The 24,159-nt window shown below is 40.7% G+C and overlaps 5 protein-coding genes, 1 long non-coding RNA gene and 1 pseudogene across 6 annotated transcripts; 3 read left to right on the forward strand and 4 right to left on the reverse strand.

Moving 5' to 3' along the window:
- Window positions 1–2,637: 2,637 nt before the first annotated feature.
- Window positions 2,638–5,676, reverse strand: LOC124193651. Its single transcript, XR_006874384.1, has 2 exons — window positions 5,438–5,676; window positions 2,638–2,866 (listed from the first exon to the last, which is right to left on the reverse strand). It is a non-coding gene; the product is annotated as an uncharacterized LOC124193651 (long non-coding RNA).
- LOC124193650 lies at window positions 3,199–4,415 on the forward strand. The gene is made up of 3 exons (XM_046587571.1): window positions 3,199–3,371; window positions 3,464–3,779; window positions 3,851–4,415. The coding sequence occupies exons 1-3, from the start codon at window positions 3,249–3,251 to the stop codon at window positions 4,351–4,353; spliced, it is 942 nt and encodes a 313-aa protein (XP_046443527.1). The 5' UTR covers window positions 3,199–3,248; the 3' UTR covers window positions 4,354–4,415.
- Window positions 5,677–6,798: 1,122 nt separating the features above from the next.
- On the forward strand, window positions 6,799–7,844 carry LOC124193669. The gene is made up of 4 exons (XM_046587589.1): window positions 6,799–6,891; window positions 6,974–7,208; window positions 7,285–7,541; window positions 7,624–7,844. Exons 1-4 carry the CDS (start codon window positions 6,878–6,880, stop codon window positions 7,628–7,630), a joined length of 513 nt encoding a protein of 170 aa, XP_046443545.1. The 5' UTR covers window positions 6,799–6,877; the 3' UTR covers window positions 7,631–7,844.
- A 2,676-nt stretch (window positions 7,845–10,520) lies between these two features.
- On the reverse strand, window positions 10,521–11,279 carry LOC124194124 (annotated as a pseudogene).
- An 857-nt stretch (window positions 11,280–12,136) lies between these two features.
- On the forward strand, window positions 12,137–13,192 carry LOC124194123. Its single transcript, XM_046588180.1, has 4 exons — window positions 12,137–12,216; window positions 12,302–12,536; window positions 12,613–12,875; window positions 12,960–13,192. Exons 1-4 carry the CDS (start codon window positions 12,203–12,205, stop codon window positions 12,964–12,966), a joined length of 519 nt encoding a protein of 172 aa, XP_046444136.1. The 5' UTR covers window positions 12,137–12,202; the 3' UTR covers window positions 12,967–13,192.
- A 269-nt stretch (window positions 13,193–13,461) lies between these two features.
- Window positions 13,462–15,357, reverse strand: LOC124194122. Its single transcript, XM_046588179.1, has 3 exons — window positions 14,903–15,357; window positions 14,603–14,835; window positions 13,462–14,532 (listed from the first exon to the last, which is right to left on the reverse strand). The coding sequence occupies exons 2-3, from the start codon at window positions 14,705–14,707 to the stop codon at window positions 14,047–14,049; spliced, it is 591 nt and encodes a 196-aa protein (XP_046444135.1). The 5' UTR covers window positions 14,708–14,835; window positions 14,903–15,357; the 3' UTR covers window positions 13,462–14,046.
- Window positions 15,358–18,327: 2,970 nt separating this feature from the next.
- LOC124194121 lies at window positions 18,328–19,677 on the reverse strand. Its single transcript, XM_046588177.1, has 2 exons — window positions 19,536–19,677; window positions 18,328–19,449 (listed from the first exon to the last, which is right to left on the reverse strand). Exons 1-2 carry the CDS (start codon window positions 19,545–19,547, stop codon window positions 18,697–18,699), a joined length of 765 nt encoding a protein of 254 aa, XP_046444133.1. The 5' UTR covers window positions 19,548–19,677; the 3' UTR covers window positions 18,328–18,696.
- Window positions 19,678–24,159: the final 4,482 nt, after the last annotated feature.

The raw sequence follows: 24,159 nt of genomic DNA on the forward strand, positions 1-24,159 counted from the left end.
AAGGATGAAGGGAAAGATTTAAGGGGAAAGATGAAGAATAAGACAAAAGACATAAAGACATAATGAGCACATAAAAAAGAGTAATTTTTTTTTTTTTTTTTGTTTTGTTTTGTTTGTTTTTTTTTGGTAGGGGGGGGGCATTTTAATTGTATCGTGATTTTCCTTTACTTAGGTCCTTTTTTTTGTTGAATTGACGAGACGTTGACTTCGGCCAACAGTTCCGCGTAAGCCGATTGGCAGCTACTCAGTCTCCCGATGATGGTCATCTTACCGCTGATGCCGTCAGAGGCCAACGTACGATTGATTCTTACGAAGTGCTCTCTTCCAATTTCGTACAGCCTGTAGTTTTTAATTCTTTTAAACAGTTGAAAGTTTGAACATTCCGTAATGACTGTTAATCCGCGTAAGATGTCTTCGGCGGCCGCTTTGCGCATCTCCTCACTGTTTCCGGAAATCATCAGTTTATAGGTGCCGTCGACTGCTCCTTTGATACTCACGACGATTTGGTATTCTGTTTCAATGCGATGGATGTTTGATCCTCCGCTTCCAACAATCCGTCCATAATCGCCACCTTGGATGTTTTTGAGTAAAAGTCTGTTGCCAGGGAGAGATTTTTCCTCAATGGGACTGGACACGACGACGAGTTCTTGTTCCGTCTTTACTGGGCCACTGATGATGGTGCGGGAGTCGTCCTGGGCGGGTTTCCTCACCTTGTCCTCCGTTTTTTGAGTGGGTTGTAGATCCACCGTGCTGGGCTCGTTCGTTGATTTCAAGGCATCGCCATACGTGACGGTAGATCCATCCGGGTTGACCACATAGCCACTTATCGGTTTGTTCTTGTACCTTATGTCGCTGACTGGGAAATAGACTTGCGGTTTCAAAGCGACTTGCTGATGGACGGGTGATTTGGTTCGCTCATCCCGGGCTGGGATATAAAATGAATGACGACGGTTCTTATTGCCTTCCATAATCTTCATGTCCAGTTCGAAGCCATAGTCTTCATCATCTTTGGTCACGTGCTGCTCAAGTTCTTCAGTTCCACATCCAACTTCTTTCGTCATTGACTGGCCGGTCTGTGTGGAGTTATTTGCTACCTCAACAACACATCCGCATCCAACTTCCATTGTTAACGGCTTTACGGTTTGGTGGGTGGCCGTAAATTCGTTACGCAATTGCGTCATCTGCTGTTCGTATGACTTTGTAACCTTTTCAATTGCATCAACGGTCGTGATCTTATTCTGCTCAAGTTGTTCTAGGAGTTGTTTCTTTTCTGCCGTAAGACAAGACAGGTGGCGTTGAAGTTTGTCGTTAGTTGTGGTCACTTCCGACAGCGATTTTCTCACGGAAATGAGTTCGATTTTATTCTGGTCTGGTAATAGTTGTAGTGATAGGGCCAGTTGCTGTTGTTGTTCCAACTCGTACCTTGTTGTCTTCAATTCGGCCGACAATTTTGCAACTTCGGCAGCGCAATCCTCCCCGTCTTGGTTCTCTGGTATGGACGGCAGAGACGTGTTGCAATTGAAGCGATTCAGCCTGACAGATGGTGTTTTCAGTACTGAACGATATCGGGTTCCAGGTTTCATTTTGGTAGTTTGATCCTGGTTGGCCAATTTGGCATCTGGTAATTCGGTAACGGACTTGATGTCCGGGGTCGGGTAATTAGACTCATCTTTTTCACTTTCGTGAAAAAGAATCATGGTCCACACATATACGAAAAAGCAAACTAGAAGATATTCCATCATTCAGATGTATAGTAGAGCGTAGTAGAGTTTGAATTTGAATTCAGCAGTAGGTTGATAAAACTATCGAATAATTTTTTGGGCAGGATCATCGAGGCTTTATAGAAGTCGACGTCTGAAGCGGCGTTTGCAATCAACTTTTGATCCTTTTAACTTTAATTTCAAAACAAATTTTACCGTAAAAATGATTAATAGTTTTTTTAAATCAAAGATCTTCTTTTAAAGAATATTGTTCAATTATATTCAAGTCAATTGCATTATTTTAAATTAATTAAATATGCACTTAAAGGTCCGGAGTATAGGGCATGTCACGTGACGTCGTACTATTGCGCAATAAAACTAATGCGCAGTATAGAAATTTTGCGCAACATTTTTCCCATTTTGACTATTGGCTGTTACGCTGAAACGTCCCACAGTTTTTAATATTTCTGCAAAGAAAACTAGATTATATCAATCGAAACTTAAGATCTTCTTTTAAACAATATTGTTCAAGTACATTCAAGTCAATGGCATTAATTTAAATTAATTAAATATGCTCTTAAAGAACCGGAGTCCGGAGTATAGTGTCACGTGACGTCCAACTATTGCGCAATACATTTTTCCCATTTTGACTTGTCACTCTGAAATGTCTCAGGTTGATATTTCTGCAATGAAAACTAGATTATATAAATGGAAACTTCATTTGAAATTAGTTGTTTGCAACATTGGACGTACGGAAAAGGCTTCATCTATTTTTTTACATGCCACTAATAATAATTTGAATAAGAATAAGACTTAATTTGAATTATTACACCGTTCCTCTTAAACGTTTGCAACTATTCTACCGTTATACCATGGTTATATGTGAACGTTAGCGTGACTGGTGGAGGAGGTGGTGGTGACAGATAATGAAATACGATTGAATTATCCATCTTTATTATTTGTCTATTGCTATTTGTTTCAAAAATTACATCCATGTGATATTCTGGCGAAATGGAAGAAGGACGTCCTCGGTGATGACGTTCACGCGCTCACACGCGAAATGTAAACATGACGAGTCGACGACAGAGGAGGGACTCGAGGGAAACTTCTTCGACGCCATTCACCATCTCCGCAAATGTCCTATGATGCTTTGTGGTTAACGTAAACTTTAAATAAGAGATATTAAATTAAATTAATTAACTGCTTTGGTTTGAACTTCAGCAAAGTTCGTTAAACTTATTCATGTAGACATATACTTCCCACAATCATTAATATCTGTGCAGTACAACAGCTCCTCACACACAGCTGTGGCCATTTTTAATTAAATATTGCACAAGTGCACATGATGCTGTTAATTAGATCGCCAACTGGGCAACAGAACTTATCTCGTTTACACATAAATGCTGAGCAAACGAGTTGCTATGTGCAACACGAATGTTACAACTGCACAAACAATAAATCGATGTGTGGATGTAGACAATGACTGACATAAAAAAGCGGTGGATTTCTAATGAAACGGCAGACTCGTAAACACACCGGTAGCTAATCATGATGGTTCGATTAACCTCCGCAGCATTATTAAGTATGGTGTTGGTTTTAACTTGTTGGTCGACTAGCGCCTCTGCCAGCCTCCCTTTGGAAGAACAACTTCAACAGCTAAAAGACAACTACGTAAGTTTATTTCATATTGGCTAGTTATACTAGTTAGAAATAATTGTTTACTTTTTCATTGGTTTTTTGTTGTTTTAAAATATGGGTTCAAGAATGCCAATGATATCGAAATGAAGAGACTTTTGGCTGAAAAGAATAGGCGATTGGGGGTGCTGGAACTCAAACTGGAATCCCTTCTACTTGCCCAGCAGCGAAATAACCCAATAAGGTTTGATGTGTCTGAAATAGACCGCAGCACACCAGTCGGAACGAGTGACGCTATTCTGAGGCAAACAACTTCCAAAATTCCGCGATCCTGTGCCGATATCAAGACCAACGGACACACTTCTAGCGGAATCTACTCCATCATAGGCGCTAAATCAATGGAATCTGTTTTCTGCGATTTTTGTAAAACAACAAGCGATCCGAGTAAGTCAAACATTTTTAAAAATATCAAATTTGATCCCCCCCCCCAATTTCAATTCATCCACTTCAAATAGGCTTCCAAACGTTGATTGGTTACGAGGACGTCAAGTCTAAACCTGTTTACTTCCACGTCCAGAGACTCTTCAGCGTTTTTAATCAATCAAAAACTCCGATATCCTTCGACACCGAACGAATCAACGTGGGAGGAGCCATGAACACATCGTCAGGAATATTCACGGCACCCGTCACGGGCAAATATTTCTTTTCCTATACCGGAACCGTGTTATTTCCAAAGGCAATGTATAGGATCAATTTCAACGTGGGTCTGATGAAGAATGGGAATGATCCTTATAGGAACGTCATCGCGGCTGCTCACGCAGACTCCATCAGCACCACCGACGTTCAATTCGAAACCTTTGCGATGGTGGCGACGCAACATTTGGTCAAAGGAGATCGCATATGGGTGGAGGTCTACCCATTGTTGGAACCCGGCGTAATCATGTTTTTCAGCTGGGCTACCCAGTTTAATGGTTTTCTTTTAGAAGAGGATATCTCTCAATCTATCAAATCGTTGTGACCAGCCACTGGGTTGAAATTCACTAGTCGATTGAAATACAATTAAATATTCGATGAAGAAAACAGGCACATAATTTTTTAAATTACTAAAAGTCGCTATACAAGTTGTGGTGGCGCCATTATGATTTGACATGACATTTCACCAATTGTGTTGCAAGCGTCAAGTCCACAAACCTTGAAAAAGTTACCGAAAATAAAGCAGCCAATAAAAACTATTCGTCACGATCCCTTCTCGTACATGGGATAAATATTATTGAGCGTCTACGAAAAATCACAGTTGGTTGCTAACTTGCTATAGTCGTTCTGCTTCAGGTAATACCCTTAATGGATAGTTCGTTGACAAATGCATCAATAAATCAGAAGTTGGTTATACTTTTGGATGTTTTGTCCGCTGAGAAAATCGATCCCGTCTGTATCAATATGAAAGCATATCGAACCCACTCACCTGTCAAATTTTACTTTAAGCATGTAACTGGATATCCAACAGATTTGCTGCTGTTTGTTTCATTCTGTTGTGCATTGGAACCCGTTGTCATGTTTCGAGAACAAATGGGGCACTTCGATTAGGCATTCCCATCCCCCTGGACCCCCCAGGGACTTTAAAAAAACTGCGATCCTGTGCGGATCTGAAAAACTTAGGACACGTCTTTAGCGGATTATTTTCCGCCGTGGGAGCGAAAACTGTCGAGAAAGCTGATCGGGTTAAGGAATCTACCCTCTCGTGAATCCAAATGATTTTCACAACAAAAAAATTCAAGAAAATGGTTGAATCGAATAGATTTGACATTAAAAATACGAATGGTCCAATAGTAACGGTGGAGTGCTGAAAGAGATTTCGATCCTAGTTTGAGGAGGAAATCGCAATCAACATTGACTACCCCAACCATTTCGTCGTCAAAATGGGGGTAATTTTTACAAGAAAGTTGTCAAAAACATGAAATATGAACTGGCTAGAAAAAAAACGAGCAGATGATGGAATTATTTCCAACCGAATTTGTCTCTTCACTAATGAAGTAAAAGGGTCAAGAATAAAAATATCACACACACTTTACTTTCGATTCAGGAAAATGGAATTGAACACTTACCACTTGTTGACGAGTGATGACAAATGACAGCATAATTGTGCCTCCCCCATGCAAACGATTGTGAGCAGGCCATGGAATCAACTTATAGATACTGTGTAGAACGGGAAATATATTCCTGGACCAGCACTCTGCATTTTTAAAAATAGATGCCACACAAACAGACACAAGCAAAGCAAAGTCTCAGCCAGTCTTGCGCTTTCCGTGTCTACGAGATTCAGACTGACTACATTTTTCACGGTTCTTATAAGGCTTTAAAGTTCAATCACCGTTCAAAGAATCAAAAGAATCGACAACTTGTCATCCGCAAATTCAACTGGCGCCTAGCTAAACAGCTGTTTTGTAAACAGGATTTAGTTACAGACAAATAAAGAGGCCATCTAGTGAGCTTACTAAACGTGATGTAGAACTTTTTGAAATTGAAATTTTGGGCTACAATAATGCTGATTGAGTCATGCACTATAAGCGTCAAATGGGAAAACGAGTTCAATTTAAAGAGAAGACCCCAATCAATCTTCGAAATCGTTGCCAAACTCTAAGACAAAGTTACGCACTAACAAGAAAGTAGGGAAGGGCACATTGGCTAATCAACAAACAGCCACCAAAGTGGACATGCCGAAAAATAAGTAAAAACATGTTACATTCGGTTTCGGCTGGAATTTGGGAAAGATGTGATTCCAAATTGCATTGCAATTTTCCAAAATTTGGACGTTCCTAACCTCCTGAACATCGTCTACCCGACACGCGCATGGACAACGCCCATGGAAGATTCACTCGTGCAGCAACAACCAATTGGAGAGCGCAGTTGGAGAGCGCGTCGTCCAAAGTTTGGATCTTATCAACAAGCATGATCTCACGCTAAAGGTTCAAGTTATAATTGACCGACTACATTTCGAATCGAAGGGATTGTAATAATATAAACTACCTCATCTAGAAAATGCTTCGCTAACGCAGGTGTGAAATGAGAAATGTGACAAGGTTTCATGAATCAAATTGAAAATTCATTTCTCGCCAATGGATGATTATAAAGCGTTAATCAACAATCATTTTTAAAATACCGTTCGCCCAAAGTCACGGCCAAAGGGATTATTGAATTGAAATGAATGCCAGCACTATTATAATTGAGATCTATCATAGGATAGATAAATTGTTTCCGAGAAAAGGTGCCCAAAAGCTGTAGCTATGATGAATAAGGCCATCAATAGTTTAAATCAAAGCATATTAACCAACTATAGGGTAAATGAACTATAGTTAAAGCCTATAGAGTAATTAAGAACTCCAAGGGACCCGCCCCCTCTGATGATGATGGGTATACATCCAGTTGCTGGGAGTTTGGCTAGGATAAAAGGAGCAGCGAAACTCTGCTGTAGTCACTACTCATCAGTCAACACTACCACAACGTTTTACTTATAACATATCAGCACATCATATACAGTCTGCAACATGATTCTCATTAGGTGAGGTTTTTTGTTACTTTATTGTTTTTATTTAGTACAAGGCGAAGGATTTTATTGACAATTTCATGTTAACAAATTATAGGATTTCGGTTTTGGTCATCTGCTGTTTATTTTTGTCGCTGCTGGGAGTTGACGGAGCTCCTTTGAATTGGTTCCCGCATCCTTATTTGCCTGCTGGTGCCAATTCCGCGATTGAGAAAATCTTGTCAGACTATGACAATAAAGTTGGCGATAATAGGCCCTTTATTGTCGAGGATTACTTTTTCGATTTATCAGCCGACCAATTCGGTGACTTTCTGAAATTTATCAAAAATCAAGTAAGTCTATACTTGATATCTTGCCTTTCACGTGTACATTGTCGAGTTCAATTTGTGGTTCGATTTTATTTTTCAGCTTCAAAAAGGAGAAGGGCTTGTCAAAAACATTGATTTGGCCGATTTGGCTAATAACCAAAGGGTTGAAGGAGATGATGGTTTCAACTCCGCCGTGGAGAAAAGCTTATCAAACTATGACAATAAACTTATTGGCGATAATAGGCCGCCTGCCTACATAGTCGAGAATAACTTTTTCAATTTACCAACCGACCAATTCAATGAACTTAGAAAATTGGTTAAAGCCAACGGTGAAAGCGAGAAAAAGGACAAGAAAAGGTAACATTTGTTGTTTTGTTTTACATCGTTTCTTGTGTGCGACTGCTAAATGATCTTGTCATTCTTTTTAATATACCTACAGAATTTAGAAGAAATCATTTAAAAGAGAGATTTCAGTTGTCTACACATCAGCCCATGAGACATCAGATGTTTTGGCGTCCAGAACTTTTCTCCTGAACATTGTACATATCCATTTTCTAAAAAAATGCTGTTTTGACATCAATTTGACCATAAAAAAGACTGTAATTGGTACCTTGTGCACTCCATACAACTGCTCTCTTATAAGAATAAACATGTACTATTCAAAGCGCATCTAAAATGACAGCATTTTTTCTTATTATTATTTTCTCAAAAGCGAAAGGCAGGCCGACGCCGACATTCGTTCCAGGCGCCCATAAAAATACTCAACAAATTTTCTGGTTAATTAGGCTGGGACACATTCAAAACCCAAAGGAAATCACTAAATTTATTTTTTTATTTCCAGGTTGAACGGATGAAGAACCATCAGTCTGGAAATGACATTCATGAATTTACTGTATGGCAACTTTCAGGTATCGTCAAAACAAATAAAAGATACTTTGACTTGGATCATCATGAAATCCAATACCCCCACTTCAAGGACTTCCAAAAATGGATTTGGTAATGTGTGGTGATACATTTGCAGATGTGATTAAGTTAATTAATAACGTAATTGAGTTTAGTTTCATACAGAACTACAGTTGATCTACCCTGAAGCCAAGAATTTTGGAACACCATTTATAAACAAAAATACCTCACCAGATATTGGCATAATTGGCAAATTTTTAAAAACATATCCTGTAGGTAATAATTCAATTAGCCCTCCTTTTTGTGATATTTATTCACTTTTTAAAGAATTTTCTTGTACACAGATAGTGTTTTAAAGCCGCATTGCTGAAGCCGGCTGAAGTTGACGTGCAGTCAGCAGCGCAGCGCAGTCAGTCAGAGCAGGGACGGCGACGTCGACATGGGCGGCATTAATATAGAGATAACGGCATCATATAGCTGGCGTGGACGCCAGCGAACGAACGCGAACGGATATAGTATCCACCGTACATATCCACCATATCCGCCCGCCGAGACCTGCGTGTCCGTTGAGCTGAGCTTGGGCGACAACAGCCAACACCAACAGACATCCGCGATAATAAAACCAAAATGCAAATATTTTGCTCCGAAATTATTTTTAGAATAAACCAAGACCAAAATATTCTTATACCGTTGACTTCATTTTAAATACGTTTTTCGGGAAAACTACTGTATTACAGTACGATACGAATGACCACCAGCTATGCACAGCAGTTAGAAATGCGATGCTTCATCTTTGTAGGTACCCAAATATGATATCCAAATTCCAAAGGGATGTAAACGTATGCTTATATTCTTATATTTCTATATATTGAAGCCTTTCATCGCTTGTTATGTTTCTGCATGGTTCAAGCAGATGCACGCCGCTCCACATTAGTTCAGTGCACCATGCACATATGATGCGTCAGCCACAGGTGTGCTGTGTCATTACCCCGTGTGCTACGACATTGGCATGCAGCAAATAAGTTGTGTTTATTTGAATAAAGGCTTTTCTTCAAGCAATGGACAACACAAATTATATTTATGGGCTAGTAATATTGCAGCGCCTTGCCAATGAATAAAGTGAAACAATTGATCGCAATTGATGCCTAATATTTAATAGAATTTTTTGTTTCGTTATGCAAATTAAATACATAACACCAGGATCATCCTATATCTGGGCGGAAATGGATAAGTAGCTCAGGTTTAGCGTCTAGCGAGGACCGGGGAGGCCTTGGTCAGCGACGACAACGGCCGTGTGATCAGCTTTGGCCTTATAGCGACTTCGGGTGTGTCCTGGACCTGATGGACGGGCGCTACTAAGTTGGCGACGGGCAAGCAACACACGACTTCAAAAAAAAATGTAACAAAAGCGGTTTATAATCTATTATATGGTTTAGCGTCACACAGTTGACTGACAGTTGACGCGCATCAGCGAGACAAATTTAATATATTTTCTCTAAATGTTTTCATTTCTTTATTTCATTTTTACTGTGATGAAGCTTTTTCTCGTGCTTTTGGCATTTAAATTTTTATTCTGTTTCCATAATTTCACAATGAATGAGGATAAATTTAGATTGATTTGCCGTTCACCTTATTAGTTGTTTTTTTTTAGTTCTAAAATTATGAAAATTTAAGAAGAATAATTTATTCCTCTTCTAAGAAGAATATTTTAAGGGAAAAAAAATCAATGCTGTTTAAAGTTTAGTTGGCGTGGCCGGGGTTGAGGACGGTCTCGGTGGCTTTTCGGACGGGCACAGCAGAGGAGACGACGCCGGGATGAGCAGCAAAATCAAAGTTTTCATTTTCAAATTTTTCATTTTCATGCCAACGATCCTAAAAAACGTTGGTGCCGGTAGGTGGGTTGCAATTGGCAGCGTTAAACATTGGCAAAAAAGGGAATCGAAAGGAATGAACCAACTGAGAAAAGAATCGAGCTAAGAAATCAATCGAAGAATTATTTTAATCAACCCCATTGAATATAAAGTGAAATCGGACACTTACAAAAAATGTATTGGTCTACACATTATTAATAGAGTCCTGACAACAAAGATCCATCGTTACTCTATATTATTAGGCATCCAGAAATATTGTTTGAATTATTATTTAACGCTGTACAGAGTGAATTGGCTTTTGATACCATGCATGATGGTCTCCTTGCTCTTTTAAATTGAACGGCGAATGTTTATGCCGTGACGAAAAAGAAATTAATTTTGATTTTCCGTAAACATTTTATTTCGCAGAATTGTAAAGGATATAAGAAAAAGAATACGAAAAAGTTTCAGATGCTATTTAACAAAAATTTGGTCGACGCGGTAAGACCGTAAGAGACTGCGTGGCCAGGGATGTGGATGACCTTGGTTAAAGTGGCCTCACGGACGGGCATAGCTGGGGCGGCAACCAAATAGGCATAGGGGGAAAAAGCATAGCCGGGGTAAGAAAATGGAGCAGCTCTGAAGCCAAAGACTTGGCGCTTAGCACGGCCGGCCTTGGCGGCGGCGAATTTAGCGGCGAATTCCGCCTTGGCAGCGGCCACCTCGGGTGTGTCTTCAGTCTGGGAGGGAGCGACGGGCAAGTCGTTGAATTAGACGCGGAAGCCTCGGGAGTCGGCGGTGTAGGAGACACGGACTTCCTTGCCTTCCGGGTTGATGTAAGCGTAGCTGCCGATCTGGTTGCCGAAACTGTCACGCAGGTTGCTGGGGGCTTGTCCGGAATTAATATTATTGTAGCTGTAATCATATAATTGCCGAACTCGTCCTGGGAGTGGTACTGGGTGCCGTAAGAGCCGGGATAGGCGGCGGGGACGGCGACAGTTGCGGGGATTCCGGCCGTAGTGGCGCGAAGGCCAGCGAACGGATAGGCACCGTAGTATCCGTAGTATCCGCCATATCCGAAGAATTGAGCTTGGGCGACAACAGCCAACACCAACAGACAGGCGATCTGCGTATATGGGAAAAACCAAATTATATTAAAATATACATCTCCAAAAATTAATTTTTTAAAAATAACCGTCTAAAATGTTCTTATTACCGTGGACTTCATTTTATAAAGTTCTTTTGAAGTTTGTGTATTAATTTGTTGGGGTTGAATAACAGCAGCTACCCACAGCAGCGATGAGAACAAGAATCTATGTCGATCTATGTATAACGTAGAGATAGTAACACTGATGTGCACCACCTATTGCATATGCGTCAGCCACAAGTGTGTTGTGTCGTTTCCCCGAAGGCTATAATACGACATTGACATGAGACTGAATTCACCTTGAACAAGAAAGTCTGCTCGTTTCTATTCCACTCTACTATATCGTCGTAGTTATCCTTTCGTCGCATATGTTCCATTTTACTGAAAATGAGCATTACCGGGTCCCAAACAAATAGGAATAACATATGACACGTTTTAGGGTTTGATGATGTATATTTCTAAAAAGGCTTGTTATTGTAAATACGCCACCTACGTGTGTCCGTCAAATTTAACAATTTCTTAATTTTAAGGCACAAAATGACTATTTTACCCGCCTCAACAAATCGTAAAATGTAGCACAAGGGATTTTTAATTCCCTTAGTCCCACTTATACCTCATCTAGAAAATGCTTCGCTAACGCAGGTGTGCAATGTGAAAAGTGAAAAAGTTTCATGAATCAAATTGAAAATTCATTTCTCGCAAATGGATGATTACAAAGCGTTAATCAACAATCATTTTTAAAAAATACCGTTCTAACCAGTTCTACCAAGTCACGGCCAAAGGGATTGATTATTAATGAATGCCATTATTATTATTAAGAGCTATATAGATAGATAAATTATTTCCGAGAAAAGGTGCCCAATAAAAGCCGTATGAAGGCCACCAATAGCTTAAATAAAAGCATATTAGCCAACTAGGCTAAACGCACTAGGTAAAGCCTATAGAGTAATTAAGAACTCCAAAAGGGACCCGCCCCCTCAGATGATGGGTACATCCAATTGCTGCTGGGAGTTTGGCTAGGATAAAAGGAGCAGCGAAACTCTGCTGTAGTCACTACTCATCAGTCAACACTACCATAACGTTTTACTTATCACATATCAGCACATACAGTCTGCAACATGATTCTCATTAGGTGAGGTTTTTTGTTACTTTATTGTTTTTATTTAGTACAAGGCGAAGAATTATTTTATTGATAATTTCATGTTAACAAATGATAGGATTTCGGTTTTGGTCATCTGCTGTTTATTTTTGTCGCTGCTGGGAGTTGACGGAGCTCCTTTGAATTGGTTCCCGCATCCTTATTTGCCTGCTGGTGCCAATTCCGCGATGGAGAAAATCTTGTCAGACTATGACAATAAAGTTGGCGATAATAGGCCCTTTATTGTCGAGGATTACTTTTTCGATTTATCAGCCGACCAATTCGGTGACTTTCTGAAATTTATCAAAAATCAAGTAAGTCTATTCTTGATATCTTGCCTTTCACGTGTACATTGTCGAGTTCAATTTGTGGTTCGATTTTATTTTACAGCTTCAAAAAGGAGAAGGGCTTGTCAAAAACATTGATTTGGCCGATTTGGCTAATAACCAAAGGGTTGAAGGAGATGATGGTTTCAACTCCGCCGTGATGGAGAAAAGCTTATCAAACTATGACAATAAACTTATTGGCGATAATAGACCGCCTGCCTACATTGTCGAGAATAACTTTTTCAATTTGCCAACCGACCAATTCAATGAACTTAGAAAATTGGTTAAAGCCAACGGTGAAAGCGAGAAAAAGGACAAGCTGAAAAGGTAACATTTGTTGTTTTGTTTTATGCATCGTTTCTTGTGTGTGACTGCTAAATGATCTTGTCATTCTTTTGAATATTGCTACAGACGTTAAAATAAATAATTGAAAAGAGTGATTGCATTTGTCTACACATCAGCCCATGAGACATCAGATGTTTTGGCGTCCAGAACTTTTCTCCTGAACATTGTACATATCCATTTTCTAAAAAAATGCTGTTTTGACATCAATTTGACCATAAAAAAGACTGTAATTGGTACCTTGTGCACTCCATACAACTGTTCTCTTATAGAAATAAAGAACCAAAGCGCATCTAAAATGACAACATTTTATTCTTCTTCTTATTTTCTCAAAAAGAAACCAAGTGGATTTTTATGCTATTTGATGCAAGACAATATTCTTTTTGTATTTCGGTTCTATATATTTTTCTCGCCTTCTTGTTACAAGCTAATTCTCTATGCTGTTATTCTGAGTTTGAATATTCGATCAAGAAAACGTGTCTGCATGTATCTCATGAAAAAAGGTGCGCCCATGGGCGCACCTTTTTTCATTCGACTGATGCATCAGTCGAGGTGCCAATTAATTCTTAGGTTATTATCTATTTCACATGTATTGTTTCATGCTGAATTTTTGAATGCATCACCGCATGTAGTTGTATAAGACGTCTCTCTCTTTCGTTACAAAATAAAAACAAACAAAAAAAGAGATGGACAGCAGCCGGAGGAAATTCAGATAGTCAATCCATTGTATATATATAAATAGAGGCCAGCCTAAAATTGTTATGTAGGTCATCAATAGGTATAATGCCCTATACAATCACACCCATACACCAAGGGGGAAAACGGAATTCGCTCCAGGAATAAAAAGACAAAATCATTTTTTAAAGAAGAAACATAAATCAGAAATAAAAAGTATCAAAAATAAGTCTCCAATCGTTTGCGCTTGTTAGAATTTTCATTTTCTTTTTTTGTTTTGTCTCGTATTTTATATCATTGGGATATCAAAGTTATTTACATTGTTTTGTTTTTTTATTCAAAGATTAGTACACAAAAATTTATATCTGGTGGTGTTTTTTTCACACTCGAGCACAGCTCGACTTTCTTCCGAGTCATTTTTTGAAAAAAATTTTAAATTCAATTTTTTGAATTTCGCGGGGGTTTATTAAATTCAATTGTTTCACCAAGCCTCGGCGTTGCGGGTCTGTCGTTTGCTCCTGGGCACGGTGGGTGAGAGCTGGGGCGTTTGAACGACGTCGGACGGATTGATTCCGACGCGCGGGAAACCCCTGGGCACGACGTCCGACTTGTCGGAGCCGCCTTTGCTGGGCTTGGGTGGCGAGGCCAGCGTCGAGCCGGAATCTTTCGGGTAGGTGCCAGTGGTGCGGCGGCGATGGAGGACCAGTCCGATGATGAGCCCGCAGACCAGGATACTGGCCAGCACCGACAGAACGACAATAATGGCCAGGTAAGGGGCCTCGATGTCCAGGGCCTGGGCCAGAATTTCCCGCGTTTCCAGGCTGCGGTCCTGCAGGTCGCTGCTCTCCTCTTTAGTGGCGGCCACTCTGAGATGAGTCGAGTCGAGTTTGTGGTAGAATTTTGACGACGTGCTGTCGGCCAGCATCGTGTGCCCGTCCATTTCCAGCGCCAAGTGGCCCGATTTCACCTGTCACCCAAATGAATATTGCCAATCATTTGAATCAAATCATTTTGAAATGAATTAGAAAAGTTGGTACCATATCCTCGAGGTGGGAGGCGACGTCGATCTTGTTGTCGCCGACCAGCGTGAAGGTCAGGACCGTTCCGTCCTGCCGGGATTTGACCTGGAGGGTCGACTCCATGGTGCGGGCCGACAGGCCGTTGAGGATCTCGCCCTCCTACTGAGGCACTTCCTTCTCCATTTGCTCCTGGGCGTGGTCCATGGCCGGGAATCCCAGGGTCATCGCCACGGCCATGACTGGCACCAGACCTGATCGGACGGACAAAATTTTTTTAAAAATTTCGTCATAATTTGGTTGTTGTTGCTGGACACTTACGGCAGGTCTGCTCTCCGCGGAGGAACTGGGTGGTGTTGGCCACCTGATTTCCGGCTTCGTCGACGCACCAGCAGCTGACTTGGCCGCTGTTGGACTTGGCCGGCAGGCACTGGATCGGCTGGAACCGGCCCAGGTGGTCGCATTCCGGAATCAATTCGCCGCTCTGGCCGCCACCGCCTTTCTTCAGTTGCGCCTGCCGCATCTTCTGGCACCGGGTGTAGTGCGGATGGGCCAGCGATTTACCGCGCTGCTGGGCAGGAGATGGACCCACTGTCGTTGTGGTTGTTGTCGTCGTTGTTGTTGGGGCTTCCGTCGTTGTTGTTGTGGTGGTTGTTGGGCTGGTGGTGGTAGTTGTTGTCGTGGTTGTTGTTGTTGTTGTCGACTCTTTGACTTCCGGCCGGACGTCGTGGAAGGCGTGGCGGGGCTCGGCTTGGAGGACGGCCGGCTCGCGTGCACTGCGCAACGACCGCCTGGAGCGATACTCATCCAGCAAAGTGAGGATTTTTTCCACGCGAAATCTAATAATTGTCGTCAGGATTTTCTGACTGTTGATTTGCTGTTTTCATCAAATGAGCAGTCTACACAGGCCAGCAACCGTTTACTTTCAACTATTGAAATGATGTTGCGATGTTTGGTTCATGATGATAATCGAAATTTGGAGATGCTACATCGCAATACGATGTTCGTAGAAGTGAGCACATATAGTTCAGTTAATTTGAATTTAATGCTATGAATTAGCAGATGACGATTGGAACCAACTATTTTATGCCAGGCTGAAGATTTAGTCCACTTTTAGGCACATCTCTGAAGATGGCTTCGAAAACTGACTCTTCTTCCCAGGAACTAATAGTTTGTCAGTTTGTCACCTATCACATTCACCATCTTATTCAATTTAAAGAATTCCAAAATATTTAAAACTAAAGCTTGATGAAAAGGCAGTTGGCGTTCACAGCAACTTCGAACTCATCAAAGTTAGACAGTAACACGTATTATTTCATGATTTCGTTCATTTATCATAGCAGTTGACTCCATTCACCATGTTCATTGATCGGAAGTGGATTATCACTTTATTCTGGTCTAATACTTAGAAAATTTACCTATAATTTTCATAATTTCGCCTGTCTCGACTATTAAAGAGCGATCGTAGACAAAACTGACCCCCATTGCGCAACGACCGCCTTGAGCGATACTCATCCAGCAAAGTAAGATTTTTCCACGCGAAAGCTAATAATTGTCGTCGGGATTTTCTGACTGTTGATTTGTTTTTTTCATCATATGAGCAGTCTACACAGGCCAGCAACCGTTTCCTTTCGACTTTTGAAATTATGTTGGGATGTTTGGTTCGTGATATTTAATGAAAATTGCAGATGCTGCTTCGCAACGCAATTTCCTTGGAAGTGTACAGATTAAGGTGATTTAATTTTCAAATGTAACTTTATCGGGGATAGATGTGTATTTGGTTAATATTCATATCTACGAAGCTCAACAAAGAACCTTTGTTAATTTGCTCATCAGTTATGACATATTACAGCCTATACTCATCCATCATATTGCAACTAATAGAAATCCACTGTGCCAAGAACGATGGTTTGATGTTATGTCAGTTGGCGTTCATGGCTATTTTCGTACTCTTAGAGGTTACGACATTAACACGTATTCATTTTATGATTACGTCAATTTTCGTAGCAGTAAGGCTCATTCACCATGTTCATTGATCAGAAGTCGATTATCACTTTATTCTGGTCTAATACTTAGAAAATTGCCCTATAATTTTCGTAATTTCGTCTGTCTCGACTATTAAAGAGCGATCGTTGACAAAACTGTCAAGTCGACCGCGTACATGTTAAATGCTCAAATGAAAACGTCCCATTGCGCAACGACCGCCTGGAGCGATACTTATCCGGGAAAGTGAGATTTTTTCCTCACAAAATTGAATAATTGTCGTCAGGATTTTCTGACTGTTGATTTGCTGTTTTCATCATGTGAGCAGTCTACACAGGCCAGCAACAGTTTCCTTTCGACTTTTGAAATGATGTTGCGATGTTTGGTTCATGATATTTAACGAAAATTGAAGATGCTAGATCGCCAAACGATGTACGTGGATGTGAGCACATATAACTCAGTTAATTTTCTATTAAAAATTTGAAATAGCAGATGAAGGGTCAATTAACACAATGTCTTCTGACGTCATCAAGAGGATCCAGTTCATCAACTGTTCATCTAATATAACGATGACAAGTGATGTTAATCTGGAAAACCTTTTAGGAACTCAAGAGATTGTACTTTAATTAACTCATTTATAGAAAAGCAAGCTTATCAGCTCGCCGCGAAGGGATAGTCGTAAGCCAGTTGAAAATTGTCTTAAATGAAAAATTCAGGCCTATATTTAAGTCGGACTTATTCACAATTCACACTTTTCTTAACAGACTTTTTGGTCTTAAAACGGGATTTTTCTGTCACAGTTCAATATCCTTGCAAGTTATTTACGTTTAGTTTATTCAACTCATATTTTCCTATTTTTATACATAAAGTTCCATATTTCAATTTTTATGAATCAAATAACTGTAAAACATAAATGCAAATCTGGTTGTTGCGTCATGGTTGAGACACCAATGATTGCGTCATCACGGCGATGCTATGGACATCTGGTGGTGATTTATTTTGACCTAAAGTGAAAAAAGTTGTAGTCGCAACCGCCAGATGTCACTAGTCGTTAAACAATTATTTTATCAGTTTTTCATTAATTACGGAAAATCTAATTAAGTAAATGCAATTATTTTTGTTCTGGTCGCACCGCATATTTTTTGTGTATTTTTTAAGACCAAAAAGTCCGAAATCTAACGTGAAACGTCCGAGCTATAGAGCGTTACAGACAAAGTGACATGGCTTTTTTTTTTCTGCGTATGCGATTATTAGCTTCGCCCTTCGGGCTCGCAATACATAAAGTTCCATATTTCAATTTTTATGAATCAAATAACTGTAAAACATAAATGCAAATCTGGTTGTTGCGTCATGGTTGAGACACCAATGATTGCGTCATCACGGCGATGCTATGGACATCTGGTGGTGATTTATTTTGACCTAAAGTGAAACAAGTTGTAGTCGCCACCGCCAGATGTCACTAGTCGTAAAACAATTATTTTATCAGTTTTTCATTAATTACGGGAAAACTAATTAAGTAAATGAAATTATTTTTGTTCTGGTCGCACCGCATATTTTTTGTGTATTTTTTAAGACCAAAAAGTCCGAAATCTAACGTGAAACGTCCGAGCTATAGAGCGTTACAGACAAAGTGACATGGCTTTTTTTTTTCTGCGTATGCGATTATTAGCTTCGCCCTTCGGGCTCGCAATAATAAACTAACCTTTTAATGTAGGCCTAATGAAATTTAAATTGATTTAAATCAACTCCTTAAGGTGAAATCGGACACTTCAAAACATTTATTGGTCTACACATTATTAATAGAGGACAACAAAGATCGTTACTCTATATTATCAGGCATCCAGAAATATTGTTTGAATTAATTAACGCTGCTGTGTATGCTGTAGAGTGAATTGGCTTTTGATATGATATAGTCTCTATATGTGCTCTTTTAATAAATTAGACGGCGTATGTTTACTCTGTGACGAAAAAGAAATTGATTTCGAATTTCCGTAAACAATTTTTTTCGCAGAATTATAAAGGATATAAGAAAAAGAATAGAAAAAAGTTTAAGATGCTATTAAACATAAATTTAGTCGACGCGCTAAGAGACTGCGTGACCAGGGGTGTGGATGACCTTTGTCAAAGTGGCTTCACAGACCGGCCATGTCCGCACTCGAGACGCCAGCAATATCACCTTCGAAAAGCCCAGCAATTTCGATGGGATCGCCCCCCAACTCCAGAGCCGGAACGGCAACTGAGTAGGCGTAAGGGGAAACAGCAGCATAGCCGAGGTAAGGGATTGGAACACCTCTGTAGCCATAGACTGCTTGGCGCTTAGCACGGACGGCTGGGATAGCGGCGTCCTTGGCGGCGGCGAATTTAATGGCGAATTTCGCCTTGGCAGCGGCCACCTCGGGAGTGTCCTGGACTGGGGCCGGAAGAGCGACAATGGGGGCAACTGGAGCGACGGGGGCGACTCCGGACTTGGCAGCGGCGATAGCGGCGGAGTGATCGGCCTTGGCAGCGGCTACTTCGGGTGTGTCTTGGACTTGGACGGGCGCTACTAAATTGGCGACGGGAGCGACGGGCAAGTTGTTGGATTGGACGCGGAAGCCTCGGGAGTCGGCGGTGTAGGAGACACGGACTTCCTTGCCTTCCGGGTTGATGTAAGCGTAGCTGCCGATTTGGTTGCCGAAACCGTCACGGAGGTTGTTGGCGGCCTGTCCGGGGTGAGCGTAGCCAAAGCTGGCCTGGCCGAGCTCGTCCTGGGCGTGGTACTGGGTGGCAGAGATAGAAGGGTAGCCATAAGCGACGGGTAAGGCGGCGAGATAGACAGCGAACACGGCACCGTATCCGAAGAATTGAGCTTGGGCGGCAACAGCCAACACCAACAGACAGGCGATCTGCGTATATGGGAAAAGCAAAATTATATTTAAAATATCTCCAAAAATTAATTTTTTAAAATAACCGTCTAAAATGTTGTTTTTACCGTAGACTTCATTTTATATAGTTCTTTTGAAGTTTGTGTATTAGTTCGTTGGGGTTGAATAACAGCAGCTACTCAAAGCAGCGATGAGAACAGCAGGAATATGTCTTACGTATACAAATAGTAACAGGGATGATCATATATCCACAACTTTTCAAGTCCTTTATATTCGTCTTATCCTTACTATATATCGATACTTTTATGTATCGTACATCGTATGTATCGTTACGTGCGGGGTCAATTGCACCACTTATTGCATATGCGTCAGCCACAAGTGTGTTGTGTCGTTGCCCCGAAGGCTATTATACGACGTTGACAAGCACGTAAACTGAATTCAGTTTGAATAAGAAAGTCTGCTCGTTTCTATTCCACTCTGGTTTGATGATGTATATTTCTAATAAGGCTAGGTTATTATAAATACGCGACCTACGTGTGTCCGTCAAACGTACGATTTAACCGATTTAACAATTTTTTTATTTCAAGGCACAATCGTGAAATTTAGATTGTAGAAATGGGATTGTTGGATGTTGGATATGCGGATATTAAGGGATTGTAATTCCCTCATACGTCATCTAGAAAATGCTTCGCTATATAAACGCAGGTCGACGCAGATCGACGCAGGTGCTGTGGAAATTGAAAAGGTTCAATGAATCAAATTGAAAATTCATTTCTCGCCAATGGATGATTACAAGCGTTAATCAACAATCATTTTTAAAAAATACCGTTCTAACTAGTTCTACCAAAGTCACGGCCAAAGGGATTGATTATTAATGAATGCCACTATTATTATTAAGAGCTATATACAGTAGATAGATAAATTATTTCCGAGAAAAGTTGCCCAATAAAAGCCGTATGAAGGCCATCAATAGTTTAAATAAAAGCATATTAGCCAACTATAGGCTAAATGCACTAGTTAAACACTATAGAGTAATTAAGAACTCCAAAAGGGACCCACCCACTTCGATGATATGGGTGCATCCAATTGCTGCTGGGAGTTTGGCTAGGATAAAAGGAGCAGCGAAACTCTGCTGTTGTCACTACTCATCAGTCAACACTACCACAACGTTTTACTTATAACATATCAGCACATACAGTCTGCAACATGATTCTCATTAGGTGAGGTTTTTTGTTACTTTATTGTTTTTTGCGAGCCCGAAGGGCGAAGCTAATAATCGCATACGCAGAAAAAAAAAGCCATGTCACTTTGTCTGTAACGCTCTATAGCTCGGACGTTTCACGATAGATTTCGGACTTTTTGGTCTTAAAAATTAAACAAAAAATATGCGGTGCGACCAGAACAAAAATAATTGCATTTACTTAATTAGATTTTCCGTAATTAATGAAAAACTGATAAAATAATTGTTTAACGACTAGTGACATCTGGCGGTTGCGACTACAACTTTTTCAATTTAGGTCAAAATTAATCACCACCAGATATCCATAGCATCGCCGTGATGACGCAATCTTTGATGACCCAACCATGACGCAACAACCAGATTTATATTTAAGTTTTGCAGTTATTAAACTTAAAGATGGTTATTTTAAAATTCAATTATTGAACTTTATGTTTAAAAATAGGAAAATATGAGTTGAGCAAACTAAACGTAAATAACTTGCAAGGATATTTGACTGTGACAGAAAAATCCCGTTTTAAAACCAAAAAGTCTGTGAAGAAAAGTGTGAATAGTGAATAAGTACGACTTAACAATAGGCCCTGAATTTGTCATTTAAGACAGTTTTGAACTGGCTTACGACTATCCCTTCGCGGCGAGCTGATAAGCTTGCTTTTCTATCTTATTTATAGTACAAGGCGAAGAATTATTTTATTGATAATTTCATGTTAACAAATGATAGGATTTCGGTTTTGGCCATCTGCTGTTTATTTTTGTCGCTGCTGGGAGTTGACGGAGCTCCTTTGAATTGGTTCCCGCATCCTTTTTGGCCTGCTGGTGCCAATTACGGGATGGAGAAAATCTTATCAGACTATGACAATAAAGTTGGCGATAATAGACCCTTTATTGTCGAGGATAACTTTTTCGATTTATCAGCCGACCAATTCGGTGACTTTCTGAAATTTATCAAAAATTAAGTAAGTCGATTTTTGATATCTTGCCTTTCACGTGTACATTGTCGAGTTCAATTTGTGGTTCGATTTTATTTTTCAGCTTCAAAAAGGAGAAGGGCTTGTCAAAAACATTGATTTGGCCGATTTGGCTAATAACCAAAGGGTTGAAGGAGATGATGGTTTCAACTCCGCCGTGGAGAAAAGCTTATCAAACTATGACAATAAACTTATTGGCGATAGTAGGCCGCCTGCCTACATAGTCGAGAATAACTTTTTCAATTTACCAACCGACCAATTCAATGAACTTAGAAAATTGGTTAAAGCCAACGGTGAAAGCGAGAAAAAGGACAAGCTGAAAAGGTAACATTTGTTGTTTTGTTTTACATCGTTTCATCTGTGCGACTGCTAAATGATCTTGTCATTCTTTTGAATATTGCTACAGAATTTAGAAGAAATAATGGAAAAGAGTGATCGCAGTTGTCTTCACATCAGCCCATGAGACATCAGATGTTTTGGCGTCCAGAACTTTTCTCCTGAACATTGTACATATCCATTTTCTAAAAAAATGCTGTTTTGACATCAATTTGACCATAAAAATAAAGACTGTAATTGGTACCTTGTGCAATCCATACAACTGCTCTCTTATAGAAATAAAGAACCAAAGCGCATCTAAAATGACAACATTTTATTCTTCTTCTTATTTTCTCAAAAAGAAACCAAGTGGATTTTTATGCTATTTGATGCAAGACAATATTCTTTTTGTATTTCGGTTCAATATATATGTCTCGCCTGCTTGTCACAAGCTAATTCTCTATGCTGTTATTCTGAGTTTGAATATTCGATCAAGAAAACGTGTCTGCATGTATCTCATGAAAAAAGGTGCGCCCATCAGTCGAGGTGCCAATTAATTCTTAGGTTATTATCTATTTCACATGTATTGTTTCATGCTGAATTTTTGAATGCATCACTGCATGTAGTTGTATAAGACGTCTCTCTCTTTCGTTACAAAATAAAAACAAACAAAAAAAGAGATGGACAGCAGCCGGAGGAAATTCAGATAGTCAATCCATTGTATATATATAAATAGAGGCCAGCCTAAAATTGTTATGTAGGTCATCAATAGGTATAATGCCCTATACAATCACACCCATACACCAAGGGGGAAAACGGAATTCGCTCCAGGAATAAAAAGACAAAATCATTTTTTAAAGAAGAAACATAAATCAGAAATAAAAAGTATCAAAAATAAGTCTCCAATCGTTTGCGCTTGTTAGAATTTTCATTTTCTTTTTTTGTTTTGTCTCGTATTTTATATCATTGGGATATCAAAGTTATTTACATTGTTTTGTTTTTTATTCAAAGATTAGTACACAAAAATTTATATCTGGTTGTGTTTTTTTCACACTCGAGCACAGCTCGACTTTCTTCCGAGTCATTTTTTGAAAAAATTTAAAATTCAATTATTTTGAATTTCGCGGGGGTTTATTAAATTCAATTGTTTCACCAAGCCTCGGCGTTGCGGGTCTGTCGTTTGCTCCTGGGCACGGTGGGTGAGAGCTGGGGCGTTTGAACGACGTCGGACGGATTGATTCCGACGCGCGGGAAACCCCTGGGCACGACGTCCGACTTGTCGGAGCCACCTTTGCTGGGCTTGGGCGGCGAGGCCAGCGTCGAGTCGGAATCTTTCGGGTAGGTGCCGGTGGTGCGGCGGCGATGGAGGACCAGGCCGATGATGAGCCCGCAAACCAAGATGCTGGCCAGCACCGACAGAACGACAATAATGGCCAGGTAAAGGGCCTCGATGTCCAGGGCCTGGGCCAGAATTTCTCGCGTTTCCAGGCTGCGGTCCAGCAGGTCGCTGCTCTCCTCTTTAGTGGCGGCCACTCTGAGATGAGTCGAGTCGAGTTTGTGGTAGAATTTCGACGACGTGCTGTCGGCCGGCATCGTGTGCCCGTCCATTTCCAGCGCCAAGTGGCCCGATTTCACCTGTCACCCAAATGATTATTGCCAATCATATTAATCAAATCATTTTGAAATGAATTAGAAAAGTTGGTACCATATCCTCGAGGTGGGAGGCGACGTCGATCTTGTTGTCGCCGACCAGCGTAAAGGTCAGGACCGTTCCGTCCTGCCGGGATTTGACCTGGAGGGTCGACTCCATGGTGCGGGCCGACAGGCCGTTGAGGATCTCGCCCACCTGCTGACGCACTTCCTTCTCCATTTGCTCCTGGGCGTGGTCCATGGCCGGGAATCCCAGGGTCATCGCCACGGCCATCACTGGCACCAGACCTGATCGGACGGACCAAATTTTTTAAAAATTTCGTCATAATTTGGTTGTTGTTGCTGGACACTTACGGCAGGTCTGCTCTCCGCGGAGAAACTGGGTGGTGTTGGCCACCTGATTTCCGGCTTCGTCGACGCACCAGCAGCTGACTTGGCCGTTGTTGGACTTGGCCGGCAGGCACTGGATCGGCTGGAACCGGCCCAGGTGGTCGCATTCCGGAATCGATTCGCCGCTTCCGCCGCCAGCGCCTTTCTTCAGTTGCGCCTGCCGCATCTTCT

The sequence above is a fragment of the Daphnia pulex genome, chromosome 5, assembly GCF_021134715.1.
Source record: "Daphnia pulex isolate KAP4 chromosome 5, ASM2113471v1".
In the NCBI taxonomy this organism is placed as follows: Eukaryota; Metazoa; Arthropoda; class Branchiopoda; order Diplostraca; family Daphniidae; genus Daphnia; species Daphnia pulex.